The following is a 25,731-nucleotide window of genomic DNA, read 5'->3' as shown; positions in this document are numbered from 1 at the left end:
ATTCTGAATATTAATCCCCTACAAGATATATGATTTACAAATATTTTATCCCATTCTGTGGATAGTCTCTTCACACTGTTGACAATGTGCTTTGATGCACAAGTTTTAAATTTTAATGAAATCCAGTTAATCTATATTTTCTTTTACTGACTGTTTTTGCTGTCATAGCTATAATTTATGTTTTTAAAACAATTTTATAACTCAAATGCTGGAGCCAAAATCCTCTCCATTTTTCAGTTGGAGAAATTATTATGCACAGAAACTGTTGGATTTACTCTACCCCAGCATAATCTGGGTTCTCTTTAGCAACCCTTACTTGCCCTGCAAGACAAGGCAGGTACCTTGTTGAGAGGTGGAGCAAGTCCCTAGGGACCCTGTAGTTTAATCAACCCTTAAAGTGCTGTTTTTTGTCTTTTTCTCTACTAGTCATGTAAAAGTGTCTCTCTGATGTTCGAAAGAAGGCTTCTGGAATGGAGAGTCTAAAATATTTAGAATGTATTTCTTTTTGGGCACTACGTTTTTCTAGAGCAGAATTCCCTGTTTAGAATGAATCAATGGGTTGTTTACAACGTGCTACCAAATCCTCAGGAGAAGAAATCTGAAAAGCTGCAACCACCGCCCAGGCAGAATTGTAGTGCTTTTGGTGTGCTATTAAGCACATGGTCATTTTTCATTTCATCGTTGTGGAAGAAGTCGCGCTGCACCTCCCTCTCCACAGCTCCACTCACACTTAGTTTATGTTTTAAAGCAATAACGCAACAAATGGGTCAGATTAGGGATTTCTAAAAGAGGGGGGAACCCCACACTGGGACTACATGATGGGCCACAATGAAAGGAACTTTCTAAGAAGCCACTCAATAGTCCCGCCCCCTTCAATATGATCAATTTCAGATCAGTTTCAGGGGCGGTGGGTAGAAGGGTGACTTATTCCAACCGAGGGGAGTGTAGTGGGGTTTTGATCTCTCTTTTGGAGGTCTAAGAGTTGTAATACTGCTCTGAGTTCTCTAAGGAGAGGGTGATTGCGGAATTAGCAACAGCTCTCCCCGGGTGACAGTGAGCGCGCTCGCCTGTGTCCCGTTTTCCCTTCCGGCGTGAACAAGCGCACCTGAAATCTTGGAATACCTAGGACGTTCTCGCTTTGGTTTAATCTTCTGACCCTCTCTATGCCCCCCAGAGACGTTTGGGGAAAGGACAAGTTTACTCCGGACCACCGCCGTGACGCTGTTGCTCCTCAACTCTCTCACCGCACGTTCTAGATACTTTGGGGTCTAGAAACAAGCCCAGCAACAGCACGGTCACGCACACCACGGGTGAACATTTGACCGCCCGGGAGACGCTTTCTTCCAGCTTCGTTCCGCCGCGGATCGGACAAGGCAAAGGGAGCCCTGGGGCGAGGCACTGCGCGGAGGAGAGACTGGGCGAGAGAGCGGCCCGGCAGGGGCGAGCGCGGGCCGGAGGGCGGGGCGGGCGCGAGAGGGCGCGAGGGGGCGTGGGCGCGGCCGCCCGCGCGCCCCAGCGGGCCAGGGGGAGGGGCGCTGGCGGGAGCGGCGCCTCCCGCCCGGGGTGAGCGGCGCGCGCGGCAGCCCCGCGGCACAGAGCGCTGAGCTGGGAGCGCAGGCCGGCGGTGGAGGCAGCGAGGGAGGGCTAGAGCGCAGACGGCCGACGCGCGGCGCGGCTGCCATGGGCGCGCAGTGACCGGCTGTTCAGCGCGAATTTTCTCGGCAGCGCGGAGCTCCTTGACTGGCCGTGCGTCTCCTCGGTCACCATGAAAGGTAGGACGGCGGCGGGCTGCGCGGGGCTTCGGGCCGGCAGGGCGGGCTTCGGGGCGCGCGGGAGGGGACGGAGGTGCAAGCCTGCGCTTAACTTTCTCCGGGCAGAGGGCCAGAGGAGCGCGGCGCGGGGCTCGTGCGTGCACCCGTGGGACGCTCCTCGGTCCCGGAGTTGGGCACGGCAGGAGACCTAGATGTTCGGGGTTTTGGAGCGTGCAAGTAATCCCCTCCCCATCGTGTCTCTGCAAAGTAGTTTGGAGCCCTAAGTCGTTGTTTACGGATTCCAGTTCCCAACTTTTTAATTGAAAAAACATGCCGAGGAGAGGGGAGGCATCCTCATTCCCCCGAGTCAGTTTTCCGCTCTGCGGCGCTCCACTCTCTGTTCCTGGACCTCTCCTCCTGGCTGGTGCCGTTTCTCCATCCGAGCAGTCGACGTGCTGCCGGCTGGGTTGTTTCCTCCTGGACTCGGGGATGTTCTCAGTGCGTCCTCCCCACATCTGGCAATGATTAGGTGCCCGCGGAGTTCAGCTGGCTCAGAAAGTGCGTTTGGCATCTTTCTCCATCCGACCCACCGATTGGAAAATAACTGCTCTTCGTTCCGCGTCCCTTCCACGTGCCCGCCTGTGGAGCTGGTGTCCCCACGTGTGTTCAGAGGTGACACAAATCATCCCGCTGGTCGTCTCTGGAGCTGTGTCCTCTGCAGGCCGGCTTAGGGAAGTGTAGGATGTTACCGTACCTTTAAACTGAATCACAAGGAGAAGGACTTTGCGGGGCAGCTTTCTATTTATTAGAAACATGGAGATTGGTTAGCAGAATTCTGATTTACATGCGAGATAAATAATTACAACAGAGGCATCAAAGGGAATCGTTTGGGGATGGGCCGACGTGGTGTTTACACAAGACTCGCGTTTCTGGTCTTGTACTAGGATAACACGTTTCAGATACCGCGCGGGCCGGGCCTGAGCGAGGGGGCTGGGTGTGAAGTGCCATCCGACCGAGGTGACCACCTTTCCAGCCGCCAGAGACCGGGCCATGCTATCGCTTTGACTTGCCAGGATTGCTGTCCGAGGGAGGTGCCCGGGGAGCCCCACACTCTTGGAAAGTAACTTTTCCCTCTAGGTTTCTCCGAAAGGAAGTCCTCGCTAAACTATCCCGAGTGATAATGTCCTACCAATTAGCTGCCCTTCCAAAGTATTAGTTTCCTCATCAAGGAGACCCTAGTAATGGCAGGGACTGAATTCCAGGTGAAAAGTGGCCGTCCCCAGAAGAGAAACAAAAGATAGGATACACTTTTCTGGCTAGGGAATTTCGAAATGCAGTGGGGGATGTTTCTTCTTTTTCCTCTCAGTTTCTCTTCTCTCATTTACATTTTAGGAAACTCTTTCCTTGGCTAGCACTGATTAAAGGATCCTCTCAGCAAGGAAAGAGTTCACAGGCTACGCATTACTTTGGGGCTCAGTTACCGTCATTTTAGCCAGAAGTTAATCCTCTCATTGCTGGTCACTGAGGCCAGTAGTCTTTGAACTGTTGGAAAAGATAAGCGAACTGCTCACTCCCTCAGCTCCTGAGTTGGTTCTTGAGCCCTAAAAATCTTGTTATGCTTTTTGACTGGGTAAAGGACCGTTTTTTGCTGTTTGGGTATTTTTCAGTGTTATTAAAGAAAGACACGCCTGAAAGTCCTAAACGTATATTTGTGAGATTTACTCTGCATTCTGGATCAGCTTGCAGACCCCCTGGCTCATTGCTTACCCTCTATGATCCAGGCGCTGCCTAAAGCCCCCACATACCTTCTATCCCAGTGGGGGAGGGCTAATAAGGGACCTGTGAATCCCACGGTAGACTACTCACTTTGAAGTCCTCTTTTAAAAGGAAATATTCTGGAAGAAGTTTGCTTACCAACTGTTGCCATATAATTTACATTCATTTGTCTGTTTAGTGAAATGGGAAGGGAAGGAGACAGTAATAATTTTATAGAATCTACTAAGTGCCAACCATGGTGCTATATCCTCTACAAAGCACTCTGTCAATTAATCTTCTCAACGATACTATGAGGTAGGTATTTGAACTCATATTATAGATGTGCAAACTGAGTGTAGAACAAATAGGAACTGGCAACCAGGAGTGTGGTAGGCACTGAAGACAAACTTTGCCAGTTTCCTTGTATTGCTTGGAAAGAGCTAGGACACCAGCTATGACAACTTCTGGTAGACCAGAAGAAAAGTAAATCTCAGACAACTGAGTAGCCAAGTAACCCGCAACTGTTACAGCAGCCAGGAAGGGGGTGGATCCAAGAAATTGGACACAAGCCTTCTGAAGCCAAGCACAGAGTATTTCTAGCCAGAGAGGAAGGACGCCTTTACCAAGTGGAATTATCTTGACATTTTGCTATTAGTTAACCAACGCAAAGCTTCCTTGGATTTGTGATTATGTTGCATAGTTATTAACTCGTTATACTTAAGAAAGCCAACATTTCATTAGAATTTAATTTCCCTAAATGACAGAGGCCAATGACAAGCCTTGCAAATGCTTCAAGTATTAACTTAAAACTTTTTTTAGACAAATAGAAAATTAGTGGACATGTTAGAAGTTACAGAAATTTTTCTTTGCAAATTTAGCTTCTTTACGAGTCATACACCTTTATAAGGTTTGACTTTCTGTTTGACTTTCTAATTCCGATGTTTCATGGCCTGAGTAATAAACCTGGCTTTTGGGAGTGGAATTCCATATCCGCATGAGTCACAGCGCCACCTATCTGTTGCATTCAGCAAATATTTGTCTCGGTCTTACTTCCTCCATCTCTGGAATCATAAGTACCAAAATAATGACTTCATTATATATTTTCCAGAAGAAAATTACTTGCCTCATTGCTGCAATACTTGCAGTCTTCCAAACTGATTAAAACACGAAATTGGTTTTAATTTCCAGTTTCATTTTCAATTAGCTGGACCGCACCATTAATCTCATGGTTTTGGATAAATATTCACATTCTTTTTGAAGGAATCTGACTCCTCCAGAGTTAGGTGTGTTAATATTAAATCACATTTCTAGTTCTTAAAGTTGGGAATATTGGTGAGTTTTAAAGCAGCAGCACTTGTTGCCTAAGAGATGGCCAAAAACAACGACCAGCACATGGGACCACAGAGGTCCAAACCACCGTTCTAATTTAACACAGGGAGGAGGTTGGTGCCATCAAAACATAGTATTCAGCTGCTTATTTTGTGTGATTGTATATAAACATTTCTAAAATACTGTTGGCAATAATACTTTAAAAATGCTCTGCTAAGCAGTCTACTGCCGGTTGTTTTTCTGGACTCACAGACTCCTTGCCTTACCACTGTCTCTAAGATTTCTTGTCCTTAACTGGGATACGTAAACAATTGTGTAAGGGCTGACTGCACTGAAAGCATCATGTTTTATGAAAGGAACTGGAAACAAAATGAGGCCTTTTTCCCTTCACTGATTGGAACTGGGACTACCCTTCCTTTGGAAGGTGAATTTGCAATCTAATTATACTTTTGACTTTTCATTAGTTTGGGGATGCTTAACATTCTTAATCTGAGGCTTAATTATTGCTAAGTATAGATCTTTCCTGTGGTCTCCTCCGCAATTTCCCGATTGTGCCCTGCTTACCCTCCCCCCGCTCCTTAACCATGCAGCTCATCCACTGATAAGGTATGACTGGGAAAAGCTGGCAGATGATAGTTCTCAAGCTATAGCAAACCAGGTGCCCAATTTTCTGAATTAACACTTATTCTCATTAAAATAGTATTTTAAGACAGTTGATGCAGCTGTTGCCAAAGTAAGTTAAATGGCCCTCCAAGTTTTCAGATGGGAAAATAGACATTTAAATTTTGTGATAGAAGAAAAGCATATTTTGCCTGGGGTGAACACAGCTTGTGAGTAGTCTCTCAGGGGGCAAATCTGACACATGTCTGCCCATGTTGGGAAGCAGGGGTGGGGTCCTGGGAGAGGAAGCCCAGAGCCGTGGCAGAGCGCAGCCTTCCCGTTGGCGGTGTCTGTGTCTGTGATGCTTTTGGAAGTTCAGCTGGTGAATCAGAGTGGGAAGAATTGGACGGCCAGGTCGGGGGACAGCATTCTAGGCCTGAGAGATACGCATCTACAAAGAGAGTCTACCCCCCATCACGGGGTAGGCTCTGCCAGGCTCGTTCTGTCCTCTCCATCTTCTGCCATTCTGAAGGCCCAGGCTCACTGTCTCTCAGCTTCCAGAGTTCCTGTCTGTGGCCCAGAACAGGGTCATGAGCTGGAAGATAAATGCCAGGACAAGGTTGGTCAGAACCTTGGTTGCTTACCAACAACTTGTTAGGTGTGACTGATGGCCACCTACATGCCCACTTATTATTTTCCTCTCTAATAATAGCTAACATTTCCTGAACACCCGCCAAGCCAAGTGTTCTTATTTTCTCCATTTTTCAGATGGGAAAGCTTAGGCTTAAAGAGGTATAGTTTCTTGTAGGGGCATCCAGCAAGTCAGTGGCAAAACTGGTATTCCAGGCAGTTTTAACTGATTCAGGCAGTCTGACTCCAGAATCTGCATGTTACCTCTCTTGCTTAGACTTCTTCCTCGCCAAACCCTAACATTCCACTCAATCAACACATCTTTGCCGAGTACCTACTGTGTGCTGCGTTCCAATAGTTACTAAGTAGCAACACAGAGAATGTCCTATCATCTGGACTCAGACATGTAATCACTTGGCGTCGAAGGTCTGAAGAAATTGATGTGCTCTTCAACCAGCCACGAGAGGATCCTCTCTAGACAGGAGCTCTGCAAAGATAAAGCAGATTCCAGGGTCGTTGTGGTGTGGAGAGTTTATCTTTAGGAGGTTTTGCTTATGACTGACTGACTGAATGTGAATGGCCCACCGAAGCCAGCAGCTCTGAAAACAGCCTCTACACCACAGTCCTGCTGACAGGTTTGCCAGGAGAAAATGGAATATTGTCCGAAGTGCCATTTTCAAGAACAGACTGTAACCACCAGTAGGTGATCAGTTAAAAAAAAAACCAATAAAAATAAAACAGTAGGAGTGGAGACAGTAATAAACATTTTGAGCAAGGGCTAGGGGAGGATAGATGTTCTTCATAGAAAGTATTGCATTCTTTACTGCTGACAATACAGTTTCTGACCACACCAACAGAGCTGGAGGGAGGTAACTTTCAATCAAGCAGTGATTTGATTTCTGTGTCAGCGGGTGTTATTTGAAGAGCCCAAACCAATAGAGGACCTTGAAAGGGTCTTGCTGATTGCTTACGTAGGGGACCTTGGTAATTATATGGCAGTGAGAGCCAATGTAAACAGAAATTAGTAGTCCCAAATTTAAGATGCCAAAGAACTAATCCCTGAATTTATCATGCGTACTCAATCAGTACTCATTAGAATATAAAGGAAATGTGTTTTTCCACATGGGAGGAATTTTTAAAATTAAGTGAATTTATTGGACTGGGATTTATTAAATATGATTCCTTTATGCTTCCTGAATGGTTTGGGATTACAAATGTGTATCACATGAGGTCGTAGTCACTAGCACGAGAGATTGGACATTTTGACATTCTGCCTAACTTGTCTTTGGCTTTCGTGGAAGCAGTTACACTTTTTTGAGCCTTAGTCACTTCCTTAAGACCTAGACATGTTAGGAAACTCACAGATGCTTATATAACAACTTATCATTCACAGGCAAAATAGTCCTGTCTTATACTGTAAAATACATACTTTAAAATACAACATTTCATAGAATGTCATCATACATAGTGATTCCAGGAGTTGAACCTGAGAATTCTAATGTGGTGACAAGGAGTCTGGACTGTGAAACCAGAGAGCCTGGTGGCCATATGCAAATTACCTAACCTCCCCTGAGGGGCCTGGTTTCCTTATCTCTCAAAGGGGGAACAGTAACAGCATCTGCCCAATGCCATTTTTGTTAGTTTGTTTTTTGGAGGATTCAATAGGTTAGGATAGATCAGTTCTTTAGAATGGTGTCCAATAGGTAAGGAAAATTCAGGACATTTTAGTTTTTGTAATACTGTGTAATTGTAACCTGCTGCTTCCTCCAGGCAATCATATAATTGCCAGTTATGAACCATTTAAGTTAATCAAGTGATACAGTTTATACCATGGAGAACAGAGCTCAGTTTTGAAAGGAAAGTAATTTTCAAATTATGAATGTGTTAAAATTGACCTCAGGGATAGGAGGGAGCTGTGCTCTCTATAGGAACAGTGTTATGTTCGTCCACCTCCAGCGGCTTTCTCTTGTGTTCTTGTCATCATCGTAATGTAGTGAATGGCTTTAAAAAAAAAAAAACAAAAAACCCACCCCCACCCCCCCACACAAACCAGCCCTACTGAAAATGCAGGGACCATATTTATAGTGAATTTGCAATTCTAGTGAAATCATACGATATTTCTCATTTATGATAGTCGTAAAAAATTGATTTAATATTTGTAAATACATTTGATTTGCTCACAAGCACTAATTTTCCTGGAGCACCTTTGTTCAGGTGCCTACTGATAATGACATAATATTTTAAAAATTTATATCTCAAATGCAGTGTCCAGTTTTATCCAGTACCAATATGACATAAAAGAATCAAAACATAAAACAAATTTGTCTCTAAGGAACTATTAAGACCGGGCACCTGGGTGACTCAGTCATTAAGAGACTGCCTTTGGCTCAGGTCAGGATCCCTCAATCCTGGGATTGAGCCCCGCATTGGGCTCCCTGCTCAGCGGGAAGCCTGCTTCTCCCTCTCCCACTCCCCTTACCTGTGTTCCATCTCTTCCTGTGTCTCTCTCTGTCAAATAAATCAAATCTTTAAATATATTTATATTTCATATATATGTATGAAAAAAGGAACTATTAAGACAGGTATGTATATATATATATATTTTTAAACTGTATGAGATTATGTCTATTTCACTGCTAGTGTTGATTTCCCATTAAGCTGTCGTATTTGTATTTTTTTTACTTCTTTGGGCCACCAAATCCTAACTGGCTTTCATTTGTTCTTTAATATATTTAAATGTATTCAAATATTCTTTATATTAAATATACACAATATTTGTTTAGCATATTACTGAGACATATTCAAATATTTAGTACCTATATAGCCTGTCCTCAAGGAGCTTGCAGTCTGGTGGGCAGTGTAAGGCTTATGCGTAAACAACTGTAATCTAAGGTAAGATGTGAAAAGTGCCCTAGTTGAGGTTCCGATAAACGTTGCCAGAGGGCATGGGAGGAGAGGGCAACCTGCCTGCAGCCAGGGATATTTTCCTTTGGAGGGATAATGCAACCTAATTCATTATCTTGAATTAGAGTTCATATTTCAGATTGCATTATTCTAATTGTAACTGAAGAGGCAAATGGTGCATCGGGGCACCGCACAACCTTGCAGTATGACATCTCAGTATGGGAGATGAGAGAAAATTGAAGTTTTCTCAGACTTTGTCTCCTAAGCTTAATGTTGGTCTATCATTTGTAATTAATTACATTATATTACTTTGGCATAACTGTTTGGATAACCTAAAGTTATGGGATTTCAAACAAAACAGATGTATCCTTTATGTTTGTCTGTCTGCCTGTATGTATGTATTTACTTATGTATTTACTGGGGGAGTTAGCAAAGACCAGTTATTTTTGCATGCCTTCAGAGAAATGGACAGCATTAGTTTTCCTTGACAAATGACCCGTGTATTTGAGGGCTTCCAGAGCCCTTACAAAATTTGAGGCAGTGATTAGTCTTCCTCCCGACTTTCTTATTATTCACCCTACCAATGTGACCGGATGAGGGGGTTCCCTCCTAAAAGAAAGGGAAGCATGTCCTTTTCCCTGTAGTTACCCATGAGGGGCGATGTGGGGATCAAGGTTTTGAGTATCATATTTGTTTCTTACTTTTTAAGTTGTTGAAGCTGGCTCCTGGGGGAAATCTGGTTTAGCCCCCACTACCAATTTAGTGGTAAAAGTAACAAAATACACACAACCACTTCAATTTTGTTGGACTGTGAAGGAAGGAAAACAGTATTGTAGCTCTCTTTACCCTACAAGCAGGTATCTGCTGTTTTTACAAGCATCAGAATTATAAGTTGTGCCAGAAATTGGGGTCAATTTGTGTCTATAATACTGACTAAAAACAAAAAGCAAACAACAACAAAAAACACTTATACCACTGAACCAAAAAGTGATCCCATTGTGGAAAAACATAACATTTGAAAAGCAGCTGGGTAATTGAAATAAATCTTCTGTAATATTTGGAATAATCTAAAAGTATTTAAATGGCTACAAATTCCTTTTATCCATTTAGGGTAGGGTAGGGGAGAAGCCTGGAAGGCAGATCTAATTACCCCATCAAAATTATCCTGAACCTCTGTATCTTACAACACTGCATTGAGCTCATTCCCTTGCAGAACTCTTAACAAGTGTGGCCCCAAAATACTAGTAGGGTAAAGTAAACTGTACAAGGGGCCACATAAGGTTTTATATTTAGAAAGCTTTGAAGCCATGGCAGGTAGTACTAGTTTGGTTCTTAGGGTTAAATCAAGGTTAAAGAGTGTATATCTTCAGTTTTTGTAGCTCAAATTCATTAAGACACTTTTTTTTTTTTTCCACTATCAACTGGATACTTCAGTGCCAGTTAGCTATAGACCATATTGAACCCACCCCGCATATTACCTTTGTTAACCAGAATTCCCTGCTGTTTACCTCCCCAGATGCTCACTTCAGACCGGAACTTTGTGTCTTTTGAAACTCAATTACTGGGGCACCTGGGTGGTAAGTTGGGCATCCAACTCTTGATTTCAGCTGGGGTCACGAGTTAAGTTGGAGTTCCAACTCAGGTCTTAGAATTCCAAAGCCCAAGCTTTACCAGTGTATCAGTCTAGCTTTAGGAGAAAAGTCCTCCTGAGCATTACAGCAGTGTCCCAGGGGATGTCCAAAATACTTAGCAACCTAGGTGACACTCTGTGGAGGCCACAGTTTCCCAGACCACTAACTCCGTGAAAGCTTCTCCATGCAGCAGTGGCCAATGAAGGGTGACTGTAGTAGACTCAGGGGCGTTTGGCCCCAGGAGTGCAAGGGCACTTTCTCTTCTCCTCACCACCCAGCCCTGCTACAGTAGGTATTGGTGGTAGGAACACATGGGAAGAGCTGGCAGGAATGCTCCCAGCAGAGCACGTTCACCAGTTGGTTTGGAAGCAGTTAAACATTTTACCCACCCCCCGATGGGACTATGCCATGTTGTTCTAACAGTGATGGGTTTATAAGAGCTGGGACTGCCCTGAGGTAGAAGGAGCACAGAGTCGCTGATGGCTATGTAATCTGGACAGCATCACCGAACCCACCTTGGAAAGAACTCCGAACTCGGCCTGGCCTCTGTCCCCAGTCCTTCAGCCTGGCTCCTCAAAAAAAGTCTGAACTCGTTCTGTTCAGTCTGGCCTTTGTCAGGACCTGCGGTGTGCCAGGGATTGATGGCTGAAGTCCAGACTTTGTATTCTCTTGCTGCAGGTTGAACTCCTCATGCTGGCTCTTTGCAGCAGGGGGGTCCTGGGTCCTCTGCTCCTTCTCTGGCCATCGGCGTCCGTAGGACCCGAGCACTTTCATTGTGGTCTACCTGCCTTTTATCTTCCACCCACATTCCCTTGTTTTTTGTTTGCTTTTTTTTTTTTTTTAATTTTTTTTTATTTTTATTTTTATTTTTATTTATTTATTTATTTTTAAAGATTTTATTTATTTATTTGACAGAGAGAGATCACAAGCAGGCAGAGAGAGAGGGGAGGAAGCAGGCTCCCTGCTGAGCAGAGAGCCCGATGCGGGCCTCGATCCCAGGACCCTGAGATCATGACCTGAGCCGAAGGCAGCAGCTTAACCCACTGAGCCACCCAGGCGCCCTTTTTTTTTTTTTAAATCAAAGTCAGGCATGTACATAGTTCGAGGAGTTGACTAATATTTATTATGAATGAGATTTGTTATGAAAAATGGCAGTTGCCGGCCCGGCCCACCTTCATTTCATCATTTTCCAGTCCCGAGAGGCAGCCTCTTCAGAACATTTTTAGCATTTTCTTTTGGCATTTACTTTTCTTGCGGTTATCTACTAATGCCTAACAAACCTTCCCCAAACCCTGCAGCTTAAAACAACTGTTGTTTATTTGTTCAAGATTCTACAATTCAGGCTGGCCTCTGCTTCCTGAGGGGTTGGCCAGGCTGGCCGGCCTCACCCCCACGGCTGGGCATCAGCGGGGTGGCTGGAACGGCTTCCTTCCAGTCATCGTCTCTCGTCCTCCAGAGATCTTCTCTTCTGGGGGAGCCCCCAGTCCAGCGTGGTAGTCGGACTTTGCCCACAGTAGCTGCCTTCCAGGAGGGTGAAAACAGAAACGGAAGGGCATCTCAGACCTGGTTCCTGAGGTCACCCATTGCCACTTCTGGCAAATTCCATCAGCCAAAGCAAATTGTAGGGCCCTCCCAGATTCAAGAGAGTGCAAGTGGACTTGCACGTGGAGGGATGAAAAGAATTACTGGTAGTCCTTTATGCAGACCTTCTGCTACAGAGCCTTTTCTTTAAGTCCCATGCTTATGGCACTCTTTCTCCTCCTCCTCCTTATTACTACCATTATTTTGAGTTTAGGCATTATATATTGACTTCCCTTTATATCTGATAAGGATTTAGTCCTTTCACTCTTCATCTCCACCCAACACCCTCATGGAAGCCTTCTGTCGCCCTCCATCATCTCAATATAGTCACATCACTGTCTTGATTAAAGCAATATTTAGTGTTCACTGCTGACTCCTATTTCTTTCTTGCATAACTTCTCTTCTTCTAGAGTTATTTTGTTTGCTTAGCTTCCTAGGTATATACACGTCATCATCCATCCCGAATCTCTTCCAGTTTCCCGGATCTCTACGCAGGTGTTCACCTGTAGTAGATGTTCTCTCATTTCCATCTTTTTGAAGAAATCTTCCTTGGAGCCTTCTGACTTCCTCGGGGTTAGGGTTAGGTTAGGGTGTATAGTGTGCATGTATACGGGGACACACACACACACACACACACGTCTTTCTGGGTTTGTTCCTTATTTTAGTGGAATGCATTCTCTAATAATGTCTTGAGGAAAGTATGCATGAGAGGTAAGTTTTAGAGGGATCTGTGGGTTTGAAGAAATCTTTATATTACCTATTTACTCATTTGAGAGATTTCTATGTAGGAAATAATTTAGCCTTAGAATTTTGAGGGCATTGATCTGTTTTCTTTTAGTTTTTTTTTTTTTAAAGATTTTATTTATTTATTTGACAGAGAGAGATCACAAGTAGGCAGAGAAGCCGGCAGAGAGAGAGGGAGAAGCAGGCTCCCCGCTGAGCAGAGAGCCCGATGCGGGACTCGATCCCAGGACCCTGAGATCATGACCCGAGCCAAAGGCAGCGGCTTAACCCACTGAGCCACCCAGGCGCTTTTAGTTTTGTTGTTGAGAAGTGAGGTCACTTTTTTTCTTTTTCCTTTAGGTAACTCTTTTTTTTTTTTCCCCCCTTTTCCCCTCTCTGGAAGCTTTTAGGATTTTCTTTTTGTCCTTGGTGTTCTGAAATGTTGTAGTGATGTGCTTTGGAACAGATCTCTTTCCTTCGTGCTGGGAAGTAATAGGCCCTTTCTCTCCAAAAACTCCTATCCTTCAGTACTAAAAATTGCTGTTACGTTCTTCCTCTGATGGTTCTCTACCATCAAAGAAATGTTCTTACCCAAAACACCTGTTATTTGAATATTGGACCCACTGAAGGGATTCTCTAAAAAAATTTTTTTGGTCTTTGCTCTTTTTTTTTTTTTTAAAGATTTTATTTATTCATTTGACAGACAGAGATCACAAGTAGGCAGAGAAGCAGGCAGAGAGAGGAGGAAGCATGACCCTGGGATCATGACCTGAGCTGAAGGCAGAGGCTTTAATCCATTGAGCCACCCAGGTGCCCCGTCTTTGATCTTTTCCATTTACTTGCTTTTTTCTTCCTACTCTCAGAATATGTCAACCCTATTTCCCAGCTCTTCTATTAGGTTTTTATTTTTGTGATCATACTTTTAATTTCCCAGAGCTTTTTCTTTTTCTCTGTGGTTCTTTCTTTGTTATAGCATCCTGTTCGAATTTTATGGATACGTTATCTTCTCTCACCTCTCTAAGGATATTAATGGTAGAATATTTTTCTTGAAAATTTTATCATGTCACCTGTATTTCCTCCAGATTTCTTTATCTTATTTCTTTATTTTCATCTTTGTCTTTTCATGTTAGAGGCTGTGCCAGATGTGTGGTGTCTTCTCATCTGTGGGAGCAGGTTATTATAAGGGTTAATTAGAACCTCTCTGTTTTGGTGGGATTTGTGAACTATGACTGTCACTCTAAGCTGAACTGGCTGGGCTGTTCCACCAGGGACCTCCCAGAATCAGAAACATTCGTTTGTTTTCCTCTTCACTGGTCAGATTTCCCAGGAAGAACCTTCCCATCTTTGGCCTGAAGGGTCCACACTGGCTGACTGAGTGGGAGAGGAGGACCGCGTGTCTGGACATTCAGTGTGTAAACTTTCACCTTTCCCCCAATTCCACAACAGTCCCCTCATCTCAGCTGTTCCTGGTGTCCTCTAGACAAGTGACCTTTTGTTTTTAACTTCTCTGAATAATAAACCTTAGACCTTCTACTGTAGTCAGGGAGGGCCAGTTACCTAGCTTGGCAGGGGGACTTGGGAAGTCCAGCTGCCTTTTTTTTTTTTTCCCCCTGCATACCACACAAACTGTTTAAAATGTGTAAGTCAGTGGGGTTGTTTTGCTTTGTTTGAGTTTGGTATATTCACAGGCTTTGAAACCATCATTACAATAAATTTTAGAATATTTCTGTCATTCCAGAAGAAATCCCATACCCATTAGCATTCACTCCCCATTTTCACCCTAAAACCTCCAGCCCTGGGCAGCCTTTGAGCTGCTTTCCAACTCCATGAATTTGTCTCATGTAGACATTTCATTTCATAGAAATGGAGTTGTACACTATGCAGTCTGTCATGACTGGCTTCTTCCACTTTGCATGATGTTTTCAAGGTCATCCACGTTGTGGTGTGTGTCAATGTTTCCTTCCTTTTTATAGCTCAGTCATACTCCATTGTATGTCTCTATGCTAATTTATCCCTTCATCGTTTCGTGGACATTCAGGTTGTTTCCACTTTTCTCTGTTACGACTAATAACCGCTATGGACGTTTGTGTGCAAGGTTTTGTGTAGACATTGTCGTGTCTCTTGGGTTGTCGTGTCTCTTGGGTGTATGCCTAGAGCAGAATGGCTGCAGCATACAGTGTCTCTTTGCTTCACCTTTTGAAGAACAGTCGGACCGTGTTCCAAAGTGACCGCACCATTTCGCATTGTCACCATAGCGTAGGAGGTTTCTGATTTCTGCACATCCTTGCCAACATCTATTATCTTTCTGGTTATAGTCAGCTGCTTCTTTCATATATGTTCATCCCATCCTCCTATTTTAGCCTTGCCTTGATTCTCCTTCAAGAGTGACCTGTGCTCCAGATTCCTTAGCCTTTTCAGGATTCTGTGGTGGAAAGCATTGCATCTTAGCTTTGCTGCTGCTAGCACAGGGGTCGGTTTCTTGGGTCTGTGAGGTCAGTGACTATCACGGTGTGGAACTCAAGGGCTCCCCAGATCTGGGTCTTAGTCTTGGTCTGTCTACTCATAAGTTGTGAGACCTGGAGTCAAGTTATATACCTGCCTCGAGGCTCAGTTTTCTCATCTGTAAAACAGAAGCATCGTGAAGGGGAAGTACCTGATATATAGGAGGTATTAACTAATTATTAGTTCTCTTATTTTCCACAAACATGGTGGATATTCAAAAAGAGAAAGATTTAAGCTCTTTCCTTCAGGAATTCATTAGCTGGTAGTAGAGATAGACACAAGTATAACTCTAATCTACTTAATTCTCAACAACTACTGGGCATCTGTAACATACTACAAATATACTAGCTGCTGAGGGTACAACATGGCAAGTTTCCTGTTTTCTGTCTGGTGGCATGAAAACCAGAACTGGAATATGGGGCAGATGAAGGAAAGTACTGTCAGATGGATGCAAAGAGAGTGTATGGGAAGAAGAGGTAAATTCTAACTGTAGGGTATCACATACTCAGTCCTCAAACCGACTGAACGTCTTCACTTAACTCACTGAGATTTTCACATCCACAGGCCCTCCATCCTGTAAAGACAGTCTGGGATGCACTTAGTTTGGGCCGCTAGGGTGTGAGGAAAGGTTTTGAGAACAGAATAAAACACTGCACACCATGTCAGCCTTATTTGTCATCCTCAAACCATCTGTCTGCCACTGTGGGCCCCATTGTAGTGTTCTGCCCTCTAAAATGTTCCATAGTTAGGAACACTTGACCTCTCATCTTCTCTCCTGGGGCTTGTGTAGCCTGATGTGGGTTGCCCACACAGCCACAGAGCCATCGGCTCTGGCCTCTTTCTCTTTCTCTGGCTCCGTCACCAGCATGAATGGTCTGTTTGTTGGCTGCACAGCTGGGAAAACGTGGCCGTGGGCCCTGGGGGCCCTAATGAACTGTGGGTAAGTATTACCTGACCGACTTCACCCAGGCTTTAAGGATATGAGAAAAGGATTCTAAGGTCAGCTGTTGAAAACTTGGAGTGAAACAAAATTAAACAAGTTTTTTCCTCTTTTATTAGCACTTCTCAGATCTCTAATAGTTCAAAAACCACGATGAATTGCCAAGAAAGGGGTATAGTATGCCGTGTTTCCCAAATTCTCTCTGTCCCTCCAAAGGGAAAACATTAAGAAGACTCACTTAAGATGCTTCTCTTTGAGAACTTCCCCTGATCATCCAAGGGAGATGTGGTCTGTGGTACTTGACGTATACCCCTCAGAGCTCATGATTTTCTAGTTGTAGAGTTGGCTGAGACAAAACTTTGTATTCTTTTCGTAGCTGCTGTAAGAATTCCTGATCCCTTTTGGGATGAGGCTTAAGACAAGAACCAGGAGATCCTTGAGTCTTATTAGGGGTCACCTGGAAGGCCTTTGTTTTCTTGAACCCCTGAATGAGTTTGAGTATGTTAATTTGGAGACAGAGCTGAATTGCTTTAATAACAAAAATATGAGACATTTGAAGTTCCCAGGGAAATTTCAGGAAGGAGACAGGAGTCAGTCAGACTAAATGCTGCATGGGAAAAAGATCAGAGAGGAAAAAGAAAACAAACAAACAAACTAATGGTAGGCCTGCTGAAAAGAAGCTTTGGCTGGGGGAGAACAGAAATGTCTAATGGGAAATTTTAAGCTATTTGCTGTGAGGGGTACAGCATAAATCACTCTTTTGTTTCCACTGTGACATCCTCAGTGATGCCTCCTTGGTTCACAACATCTGTGTGTGAGTAGATCCTTCTACAGATGGGGCAGGATGGAGGGGAGCCTGGAGCTGGCAGGGGAGGCTGATGTCTGGGTGGTACCATTCCCTGTGCTCCTGTCTCATCCACTCCACTAGGATCCAAGCATGTTGTTTATTGAATGAGTGAATAATAAATGCATGGATTTCTAAGCAGAAGCAGCAGATAAGGGTTTCTCATTAATTGAGACTAGACCAAGCTACTCAGTCATTAATATGATGGGATTACTCAGTAAAGCTGGCCCAGAGGAGCTTAACATGTATTTGTAGAAATAACCAGTCACTGAGTGACTGAGAAAGGTGTTGTTCTCTGGGTGGTAAGCGTGTTCTAACATGTAGAAAGAACTAAAGCATTAATCTTTGACATAAGGAGACTGCTTTAATTATGAAGACGTGGCCTTTTAGATTCCCAGCAAGATCTCTTCCCTGTTCTCCGAGTAAGGAAACGATGATAAAATACAGAGCTATCACACGTCTCCTGTCTCTGCTGGAAGCAGTTGCTCTCTCCCTTGGGTTTTCAGAGCACCTCATTACACAGTAGTGCCCCAAGGCCCACTGCACCGTGTTGTCGATGTCCTACGTCTTGGGTTTTCTCACGACAATTGAAGGTTCAGATAGACCCACGTCCTGCATCCCATTTGGGTTCTGAAAAAGAGGATCACAGAGGCTTTATTTTCCCCCCTTGAAAGCCTGTCAGCTTCTTGAGGGAAGGGATCGGGTTTCACTCATTTCTGAAGGCCCTCTGCTTGGTGGTCTCTGGTCCAAATAAGTGCTTTTGAACTGAACCGTTTGCAGGGGGAGAGCTGAGTGCTGGCGGTCATGGTGACCGGCTCAAGAGAAGTTGATTTGGGTTCGCTGGAAAGTCCTCGCCTTGACACCTTTACTTGTTGTCAGAAGTTGCCTGAGAAATCACCAGACCCACCCTTGGCAGAACTGTAAAATGGGTTCCTTATCATTGTGATAAGGAATCACATTGCCTTTGTCTTGGTGGGGGTTGGGGTGGTGGTGGTGGATTCCGACCTTTTGGTAGAAAGCTTTGCTGACCTATTACTTTTGTTTCCAGAGGGGCCTTCATTTAGGAATTCCCAGAACAAAGTTGTGTTTTGAAATGTATTTACTGGGAAACCACCTGTAGGTCCCAGTTATCCAGTGGCAAGGAAGTGGGGAAAGATTCCGTTGTCACTGCAGAAGCCATGCTGGGCTCCTGAGATGCCACATTTAGACGTGACCCTGAAGCCTGGCATCTGAGAGGGAGGGCTTTAGGCTCACTCAGTTCTGTGACGATAATGTAACCCTCTGGACAGCTGGCTATCCAGTCATCATTCAGCAAAGTTTATTTCACCCCTGCTTTGTGGCAGGCATGGGGGATTTGTTCATGAAACAAAATAAAAAAGGTGTGTGCTCACAGAATGCATGATAACACCACACACACACACAAACATACACACTCAAGGATGGTATCAGAGAATATTAAAACAGGGTGGTATGACAGGGATGGCCAGGTTGTGGTCCAGAAAGGCATCCCAGAGATGTCACACTTCAGCCGAGACCTGAATTAGAAGGAGTCTCCTCAAAACAGGAGGAAGAACATTCCAGCCAGAGGGAACAGCCAGTGTGGGGACCCTGTGGTCTTTCTCAGAAAGCGTGGCATGCTCTAGTAGCAGAAGGACAAGTGTGAGGTGAGGGGAAGGTAGAGAGGATGGAGATCGAAGCCCCACCGCGTGCTTCTCGGCCTTTCCAGGGTTAACCCTGTGTCTTGTCTTCTCCCACAGACGACTTTGCAGAAGAGGAGGAGGTGCAGTCCTTCGGTTACAAGAGGTTTGGTGAGTTCTAGCAAAGCTCTTTTCCTTCTCCATGCCTGATCTGGGATGTGGTAACAGGCACGTGGATATGTGTAGTTCTGAGGTCCAGTTTTGGTTGGAAATGGAGTCTCTGTGTAACAGAGGATGATTTCTCATAACCCTGATGGTCATGGAACAGCTGTGCCCAGGCGTGGAAAGCAGCGGGATGCTCATGGGGTTCTCTGAATACAAACCGGATGGTTTAATATGCTGAACAATGGGCAAGAAAACTCTGTGACGGGACAGAAGCAAAAATACACAACATGTCTCTGTTTTGATATTTGGAAAACATTTTTGCCCTCTTTTCTCGTCTCATGTCCATAACTTAGCGGATGAGTGAGAGGAAGGCTTTCTCCAGGAAACCAGGCAGACAGAGGTGCCCTGTGGTAGCCTGGAAAGTGGCCCCCAGAGAGATGTATGTCCGGATCTCTGGAATTTGCATGTTACCTTCGATGGCAAAAGGTGCTTTGCTGATGGGATTAAATTGAAGACCTTGAGCTGGAGAGATTGTCTTGGGCTACCTGGTGGGGCTCTGAGCTCCATGGGAGTGTGCTCATAAGAGGGAGGGAGAGGGATGTTAAATGACTGAGAGGAGAAGGTGGAGGGCAGGTGGGAGCAGACTGGAGTGATGTGCTCTGACGGTGGGGAAGGGGCCACAGGCCAAGGACTACAGGTGGTCACTAGAAGCCAAAAAAGGCAAGGAAATGGATTTTCTGATCAGAGCCTCGGCGGGGAGCACAGCCCTGCCAACATCTTGATTTCAGCTGACTGGAGTCGATTTCAGACTTCTGGCCCCTCAAACTGTGAGAGGAGAGCTTTGTGTTGTTTTAGGCCACCACGTTTGTGGAAATCTATTACGGCGGCCGGAGGGAACTGAAACACGGTCCTCCGTCTCGGAGGCTGCTGCACACCGTGCGAGTCTCTCTCCCACCGCGCGCGTCTCATGCTCTGCACTCCGGGTTTGGGCTGCCAGTGAACACGGCAGGTTCCAGAGACAGCTCGAGGGAACTGGGCTTGTTCCATCCGGCTTGTTCCTGTGCCTTGGCAAGCGGAAGAAGAAGGATGGAGGAGAAAAGAATGAGTGAGTGTGTGTGTGTGTGTGTGTGTGTGAGAGAGAGAGAGAGAGAGAGAGAGAATGTAAAAGAGAATGAATCTACTTCCTGTTGTTTAAAACAAAACAAAAAAAAACAACTCCTGGCTGGACTTTGATTTAAGTTAATAGTCCCCAGCTGCTTGGCTCCCTCATTGCTTTAGCATTCTTCCTTCTGGATACACACTTCTGCGTCTCTTTCTGTGCAGAAGTAGGACTTTGCAGTGGGAATGCAGTGGCATCAAGCCGACAGCTCCTCCATTCATGTGCTGGCAGAGATGCTCAGCACTTTCTCGCCACTGTCCTTTATCTGCACGTTACCTGTTTCAGGACTGGTGCCCTGTGTTGCCCTGCTAGTGTGGGCTCACTCAACATGATAGCAGGAGCCAAGATGAACCCAGGAATTAAAAAAGGAAAGAAAGACAGAACAAACCAAAATGCAGAGGTAGAAATAGGGGTGCCTGGGTGGCTCAGTCCGTTAAGCGTCTGCCTTGGACTCAGGTCATGATCCCAGAGTCCTGGGATCAAGTCCTGCATGAGGCTCCTTGCTCAGCGGGGAGCCTGCTTCTCCCCCTGCCCGCTGCTCTCCCTGCTTTGTGCTCTCATGCTCTCTCTCTAGCAAATAAATAAATGTTAAAAGAAAAAAAAGGTGGAAATAAAGAGGGAAATCAAACTTGCCAAAGAAGGCAAAATCAATATTGACATGCCTATTTTGGAAATCAGTAGATTGCAGATATTTATTTGGACATTAGTTGAAATGTGAAGAACCATGAGAGAAAGTTTCTTTAAGAAGAGTGACCTGGGGGCGCCTGGGTGGCTCAGTGGGTTAAAGCCTCTGCCTTCGGCTCGGGTCGTGATCCCAGGGTCCTGGAATGGAGCCCCACATCCGGCCTCTGCTCAGCAGGGAGCCTGCTTCCTCCTCTCTCTGCCTGCCTCTCTGCCTACTTGTGATCTCTGTCTGTCAAATAAATAAGTAAAATCTTCAAAACCAAAACGTGACAGGATGGCTGGGTGGCTCAGGCGGTTGGGCATCTGCCTTCAGCTCCGGTCATGATCTCCAGGTCCTGGGATCAAGCCCCACGTTGGGCTCCCAACCTGCTGGGAAGTCTCCCTCTCCCTTTCCCTCTCCCCATGCCTTGTGTGCTCTGTCTTTGTCTCTCAAATGAATTAATAAAATCTTTTAAAAAAAAAAAAGAGTGACCTTGAGAATAATTTTATTTAAAATTTCATGACCCCGTGACTAGCTACATGGGTGGGGATTTGGTGAAAAAATACACACAAATAATAGTTGCTGGAAGATTTAATTATTATTAATTTATTTAATTATGTGTGGAAATCCTAAACCGATGACTTAGAAGACACACGAGAACAACTTACCAGTCCTGGAGACCGTGAGCAGAGAGGCAGGGAGAGAGAGAGAGCAGGTGGTGCGGGTGGATGATGAGGGTGAAATTAATGTGGGGCATCTTGGAAAGGGTTATGAGAGAGGTGTCCCAGCATTGAGAGTTCTTGGGGTGAGTCTTTAGTCAAAGTGATGGCTATCCAGCCTAGGGGTAGAGTAGAAGTTTGGAGATGGAAGAGCCTTTGAGATTATTTAAAGCAGCCTTTCATTTTATAGATAAGTAAGGTGAGGCCCAGATAGATTCAGTCCTTGCTCAGCTGGACGCTGGGTTTTCTACCCCTCAGGCAAGCGTAGTCTTGGGGAAGGGTCCCACAATGGGGCTGAGGTGATTTCTCAACTCCCATATCCTAGAAGGATCCCTGCAGTTCTAGAACCCTAAAGTGGACTACGGCCCCACCATGGAGCCTCATCATTTTTGCAAGCCCCAGGACTCTGGTTCTGATTTTATTGAAGGTAAATGAGTTTTCAGTCGTAAGAAGTAGTCTAAGCTGGTCACTGAATGCTGCAGAACCCAGGAAGTCATTCCTCCAGATATGGTTCAACTTTAACCATTACAGGAAGACAGAGTCGAGGAAAGGTGATGTAGGTGGGAGTTATCCAGAGACCCCACAGCCCTGTAGGACCAGCCCCTACTTACTCTCATGACTTGAAACCTGTTGCTTACACGCTGTAGGCCTCAGATGCTGCATCTGTGCTGTGGGCAGGTGACCCCTGACGGGATGTAAGTCTACCTCACAGGCCTGTAGTGAGACTGAGAGAGATACCAGGCGGACCAGTGCTTTGAAAAGTACCACGCTATAGAAACAAAGGTGCTGTTATCCCGCTTCTGAGATGAGGGGCTTTTGTCACTCTCTGGTCATTTTGCTACAACCACTGCCAAATATCAAAGCGTGTCAGGTCTGAAACCTCATTCCTGAAGAGATGCAAAGGTAGGACTTACTTTTCAATGTGGTAATATCAACTTTTACTTTTGGTGAAGTAGACTAGGGTAACATACAGGGTTTAGTTATTGTCTAATTTTAGGTATGTCTTGTTTATGATCTGCATAACTGAAATTAGACTACTGGTGAACCAGGGGTTCATTATTCACAGGGCAAAGGGGCTGCTCACTGTTCTAGCAAATTGTTACTTGGTGGCTTGTTTCCAAAGGTATTTGTTTTTTTGTTTTGTTTGTTTTTTTTTTTAAAATTTTTCAGTGTTCCAAGATTCATTGTTTACGCACCATATCCAGTGCTCCATGCAATCCATGCCCTCCTTAATACCCACCACCAGGCTCACCCATCCCCCGCACCTCTCCTTTCCAAAACCCACAGTTTGTTGTAAATTGTTATTCAGAAGCATTTGCTACATGAAGTTGGGACTGTTTGTGTAATAATACTGTGCTTTTGCAAATTTGGTACAAAATTACAGTAAAGAGCAGAATGGGTGATCTTAACCTGGAATCAGGTGTGGCATGGTATTATTTTAGGACAGTCATCCCTTTTTATTTGGGAAATTACCACTGCATTTCAGTCACAATGATGAATTTTTTCATTATAATTATGACTATTTCTATAATATATAATAATTATATAATAATATAATGACTATCTATATATAAACTGTTAGTATATAAGTATATATAAATATATACTGTTTATATATATATATATAATATATATATAGTAATGTAAAAATGACCGTTTTTCTTCAGTCTGTTTATATGTCATGCTTGTAAGCCCCTTTCCCAGAATTTCAGATATGTGTCTGCGGGGGGAGACAGACTTAAATCTGATGGGTTTGCCACTTATTTGCTTCTCTGACAGAAACTTCACTGAGGGGAAGCTCTGAAAGGTTAATGAAGGAAGCATCTTCAAGCTTTAGTCAGGCTCTCAGGGCCAGCGTTTCTCAGTCTCCGTATGCAGAGCTAATTAATTTGGGATGTAACTATAGTTACGATTTGCAGAGTTCATTCTCTGGAACACAAGGCACTGTATATTAATTTGTACCTTATATAGATAGAATACAATAGATAGTACAGTGATATTTTTCCACATATTTCTCAGTTACTCTTTTCTTTGCAAGTGTCACATATGGCTCTGGTATCTTTGTTATTATAGTGAGCAGAAAAGGAAGGAGAATTAATTCATATTATAAGGGGTAAATATAAATTTATAAAGTTTGGAATTTATGGTGAGTTGATCCAAGAATGTCTTCTAAAACCTTCTGATTAGTCATATGATTAACACGAATGCATTCAAGTTCTTAAATTTTTCTTCATTAAGATGATACAGAGTAGAAGCAACAAAGGATGTCATTTCCTTTCCAAGGGATAAGTGCATCAGAACTCCATAGGAGAAGGGGAGAAGTGTGGGAAGCGGAATGAGCCCCAGAACATGTGTAGAAATGATCATAGCAAACCCAGCTCACATTTGTATATCACATTTATCTTTCCAAAGGACAAACATATTTTTCTTTCGCAACAACTCCATGAGGCCAGCAGGCCAGGTGTTATCTTTCCTGTTTGTTGGCTGCTTTTTATCTTTCCTGGAGGCAGTGGGGGGCAGTGGTTAGGTGTATGGGCACTAGAACTAGGTGTATGGCTTTGGATCTCAGTTCCCAGACTCCCCAACTCTGTGACCTCAGGTGCATTATTGTGAAATCTGCTTCCTCATTTGTAAAGTTTGGGTCATAATAGGCCAGCTCCATGAAGCTGTGGAATTAAATGGGATGCTGAGTTCATTAGCACAGTGCCTTGCACACTAGGAACATCCCATAAGTGTTGACCATTATTCTAATAAGTTCCTTCTTGGGGCTTCTAGTCCTGCTGCTTGAACGTAGAGCCTAGGATTTAGTAGACCCCTGGAACCTTCTGATTTCCAATAGCCTCATGAATTCTTGTTCTGTCATACCTCTTGCTGTACTGCTAAATACTATGAGAGGCGAGAAGACCTAGCGACAGAAGCTCTGTGCTCTAGCTTCCTGGTGGGTGGTGTGGGTGTCTAATAGTAAGCACCATGCTGGATGTTTTGGGCCCTCCCTCTAGAGCCTGCTTTTCCTCCTTTCTGTGCTGGGGCAAAAGAGCACCTAGACCTACTTTGTTTCCTTGGTTGTGTTGGGTTGTCTTGAGTTATCTTTGGAATCTGATCTGGTATAATAATAGGATGTCCAAAGCTGGAATGGTAGAGGAGCAAGAAATCCATGTCTCTACCTGTGAAAACCATGGGTAGATTTAAGGGTTGCAAGTGACCAACTGGGGAGCAGCTGGAAACGTCCATTGTTTGGATTTGACAAAACTGTGACACTTCCTTGGGGCTCAGTAGCCGGGAGTATTAATAGTGACGAGAGAAAAGGATCTGAAAAATTGCCAACTGTGGAACAGTAGCAAAAAGTTGAAGCATTCTCTTTTTTAAGGAGAACTCAAGTCTTGTGTAAAAAAGTGGGAAAATTCTGAGAGAACTACTGAAAAATTATTTAGGGGTTACAGTTCCAAAAGGGGTATCAGATGCCTTTTTCTAAGTGTGTTCGCCAGTGTGTGCCCTTAAATTGTTCTGTTCACCTGCGACTTCACAGGCCTCCCTATACCCATTGTTTCAAACATGCTGTGCTTTTTCTTTTCCCGTTTTCCCTTGAATGATAATTTCAAATTAGCAAGACTATCTGGACAGTGCTGGACATGTGGAAGCAGCCTCTGAAGTCTGTACAGAGGCCAGCCCTGCTCTAGAATGACCCCTAGCCTACTTCTTACCTCTGCCATCCTCCAGACCCATCCTCTAATGATATCGATGAAAAAACCTTGGCAACTGCCGTTAAACCACCGAGCTATTTCCTGCCAAGAGTTTTAGAGGAGCTTAATGTCTAAAAGTGTGAAAGTCCACACGGACTTCTGAAAAAGCACATCTAGATGCTCAAACAGTCAGGAAGACCAGTTCTGTCTGAGGTGCATGGTGGGTTTCTGCTTTTGGTGCGGAGGAGTGGAGGAGTTCACTGAGAGGATACCAAACTGTCTTTGAGGAGCTGCCCAAGATGAACACTTGGATGCCTCAGCTTCTCATTGTTTGGGCTTAGGGACCAGGCTGCCTGTCTCTTCTCTCCCAGGGCTCTTCTAGAAGCTTCATGTTTGGGTTTGAAGAAGGCCCTGCTTTGAAGTCATCTCCCTCCCCTACCTCCCTATCACCAGGACCTTTCAAGACTGACACCAGCAGAGCTCACCCCCTTTCCCTGAAAGGAATGCCAGGAATTTC

At 44.5% G+C, this 25,731-nt stretch overlaps 1 protein-coding gene across 1 annotated transcript in view; it reads left to right on the top strand.

Annotated features, from left to right (window-relative positions):
• The first annotated feature begins 1,608 nt into the window (after nt 1-1,608).
• Nucleotides 1,609-25,731, top strand: part of COLEC12 (collectin subfamily member 12) — a 189,934-nt gene continuing 165,811 nt past the window's right edge. Inside the window, exons 1-2 of the mRNA XM_044243316.1 lie at nt 1,609-1,772; nt 18,948-18,998. Coding sequence (XP_044099251.1) covers nt 1,766-1,772; nt 18,948-18,998 — 58 coding nt within the window. The 5' untranslated portion in view covers nt 1,609-1,765. The remainder of the gene's footprint in view (nt 1,773-18,947; nt 18,999-25,731) is intronic.

This window comes from Neovison vison, chromosome 3 (genome assembly GCF_020171115.1).
Source record: "Neovison vison isolate M4711 chromosome 3, ASM_NN_V1, whole genome shotgun sequence".
NCBI classification, from domain to species: domain Eukaryota; kingdom Metazoa; phylum Chordata; class Mammalia; order Carnivora; family Mustelidae; genus Neogale; species Neogale vison.
This window is presented reverse-complemented; position numbering and strand designations above follow the sequence as displayed.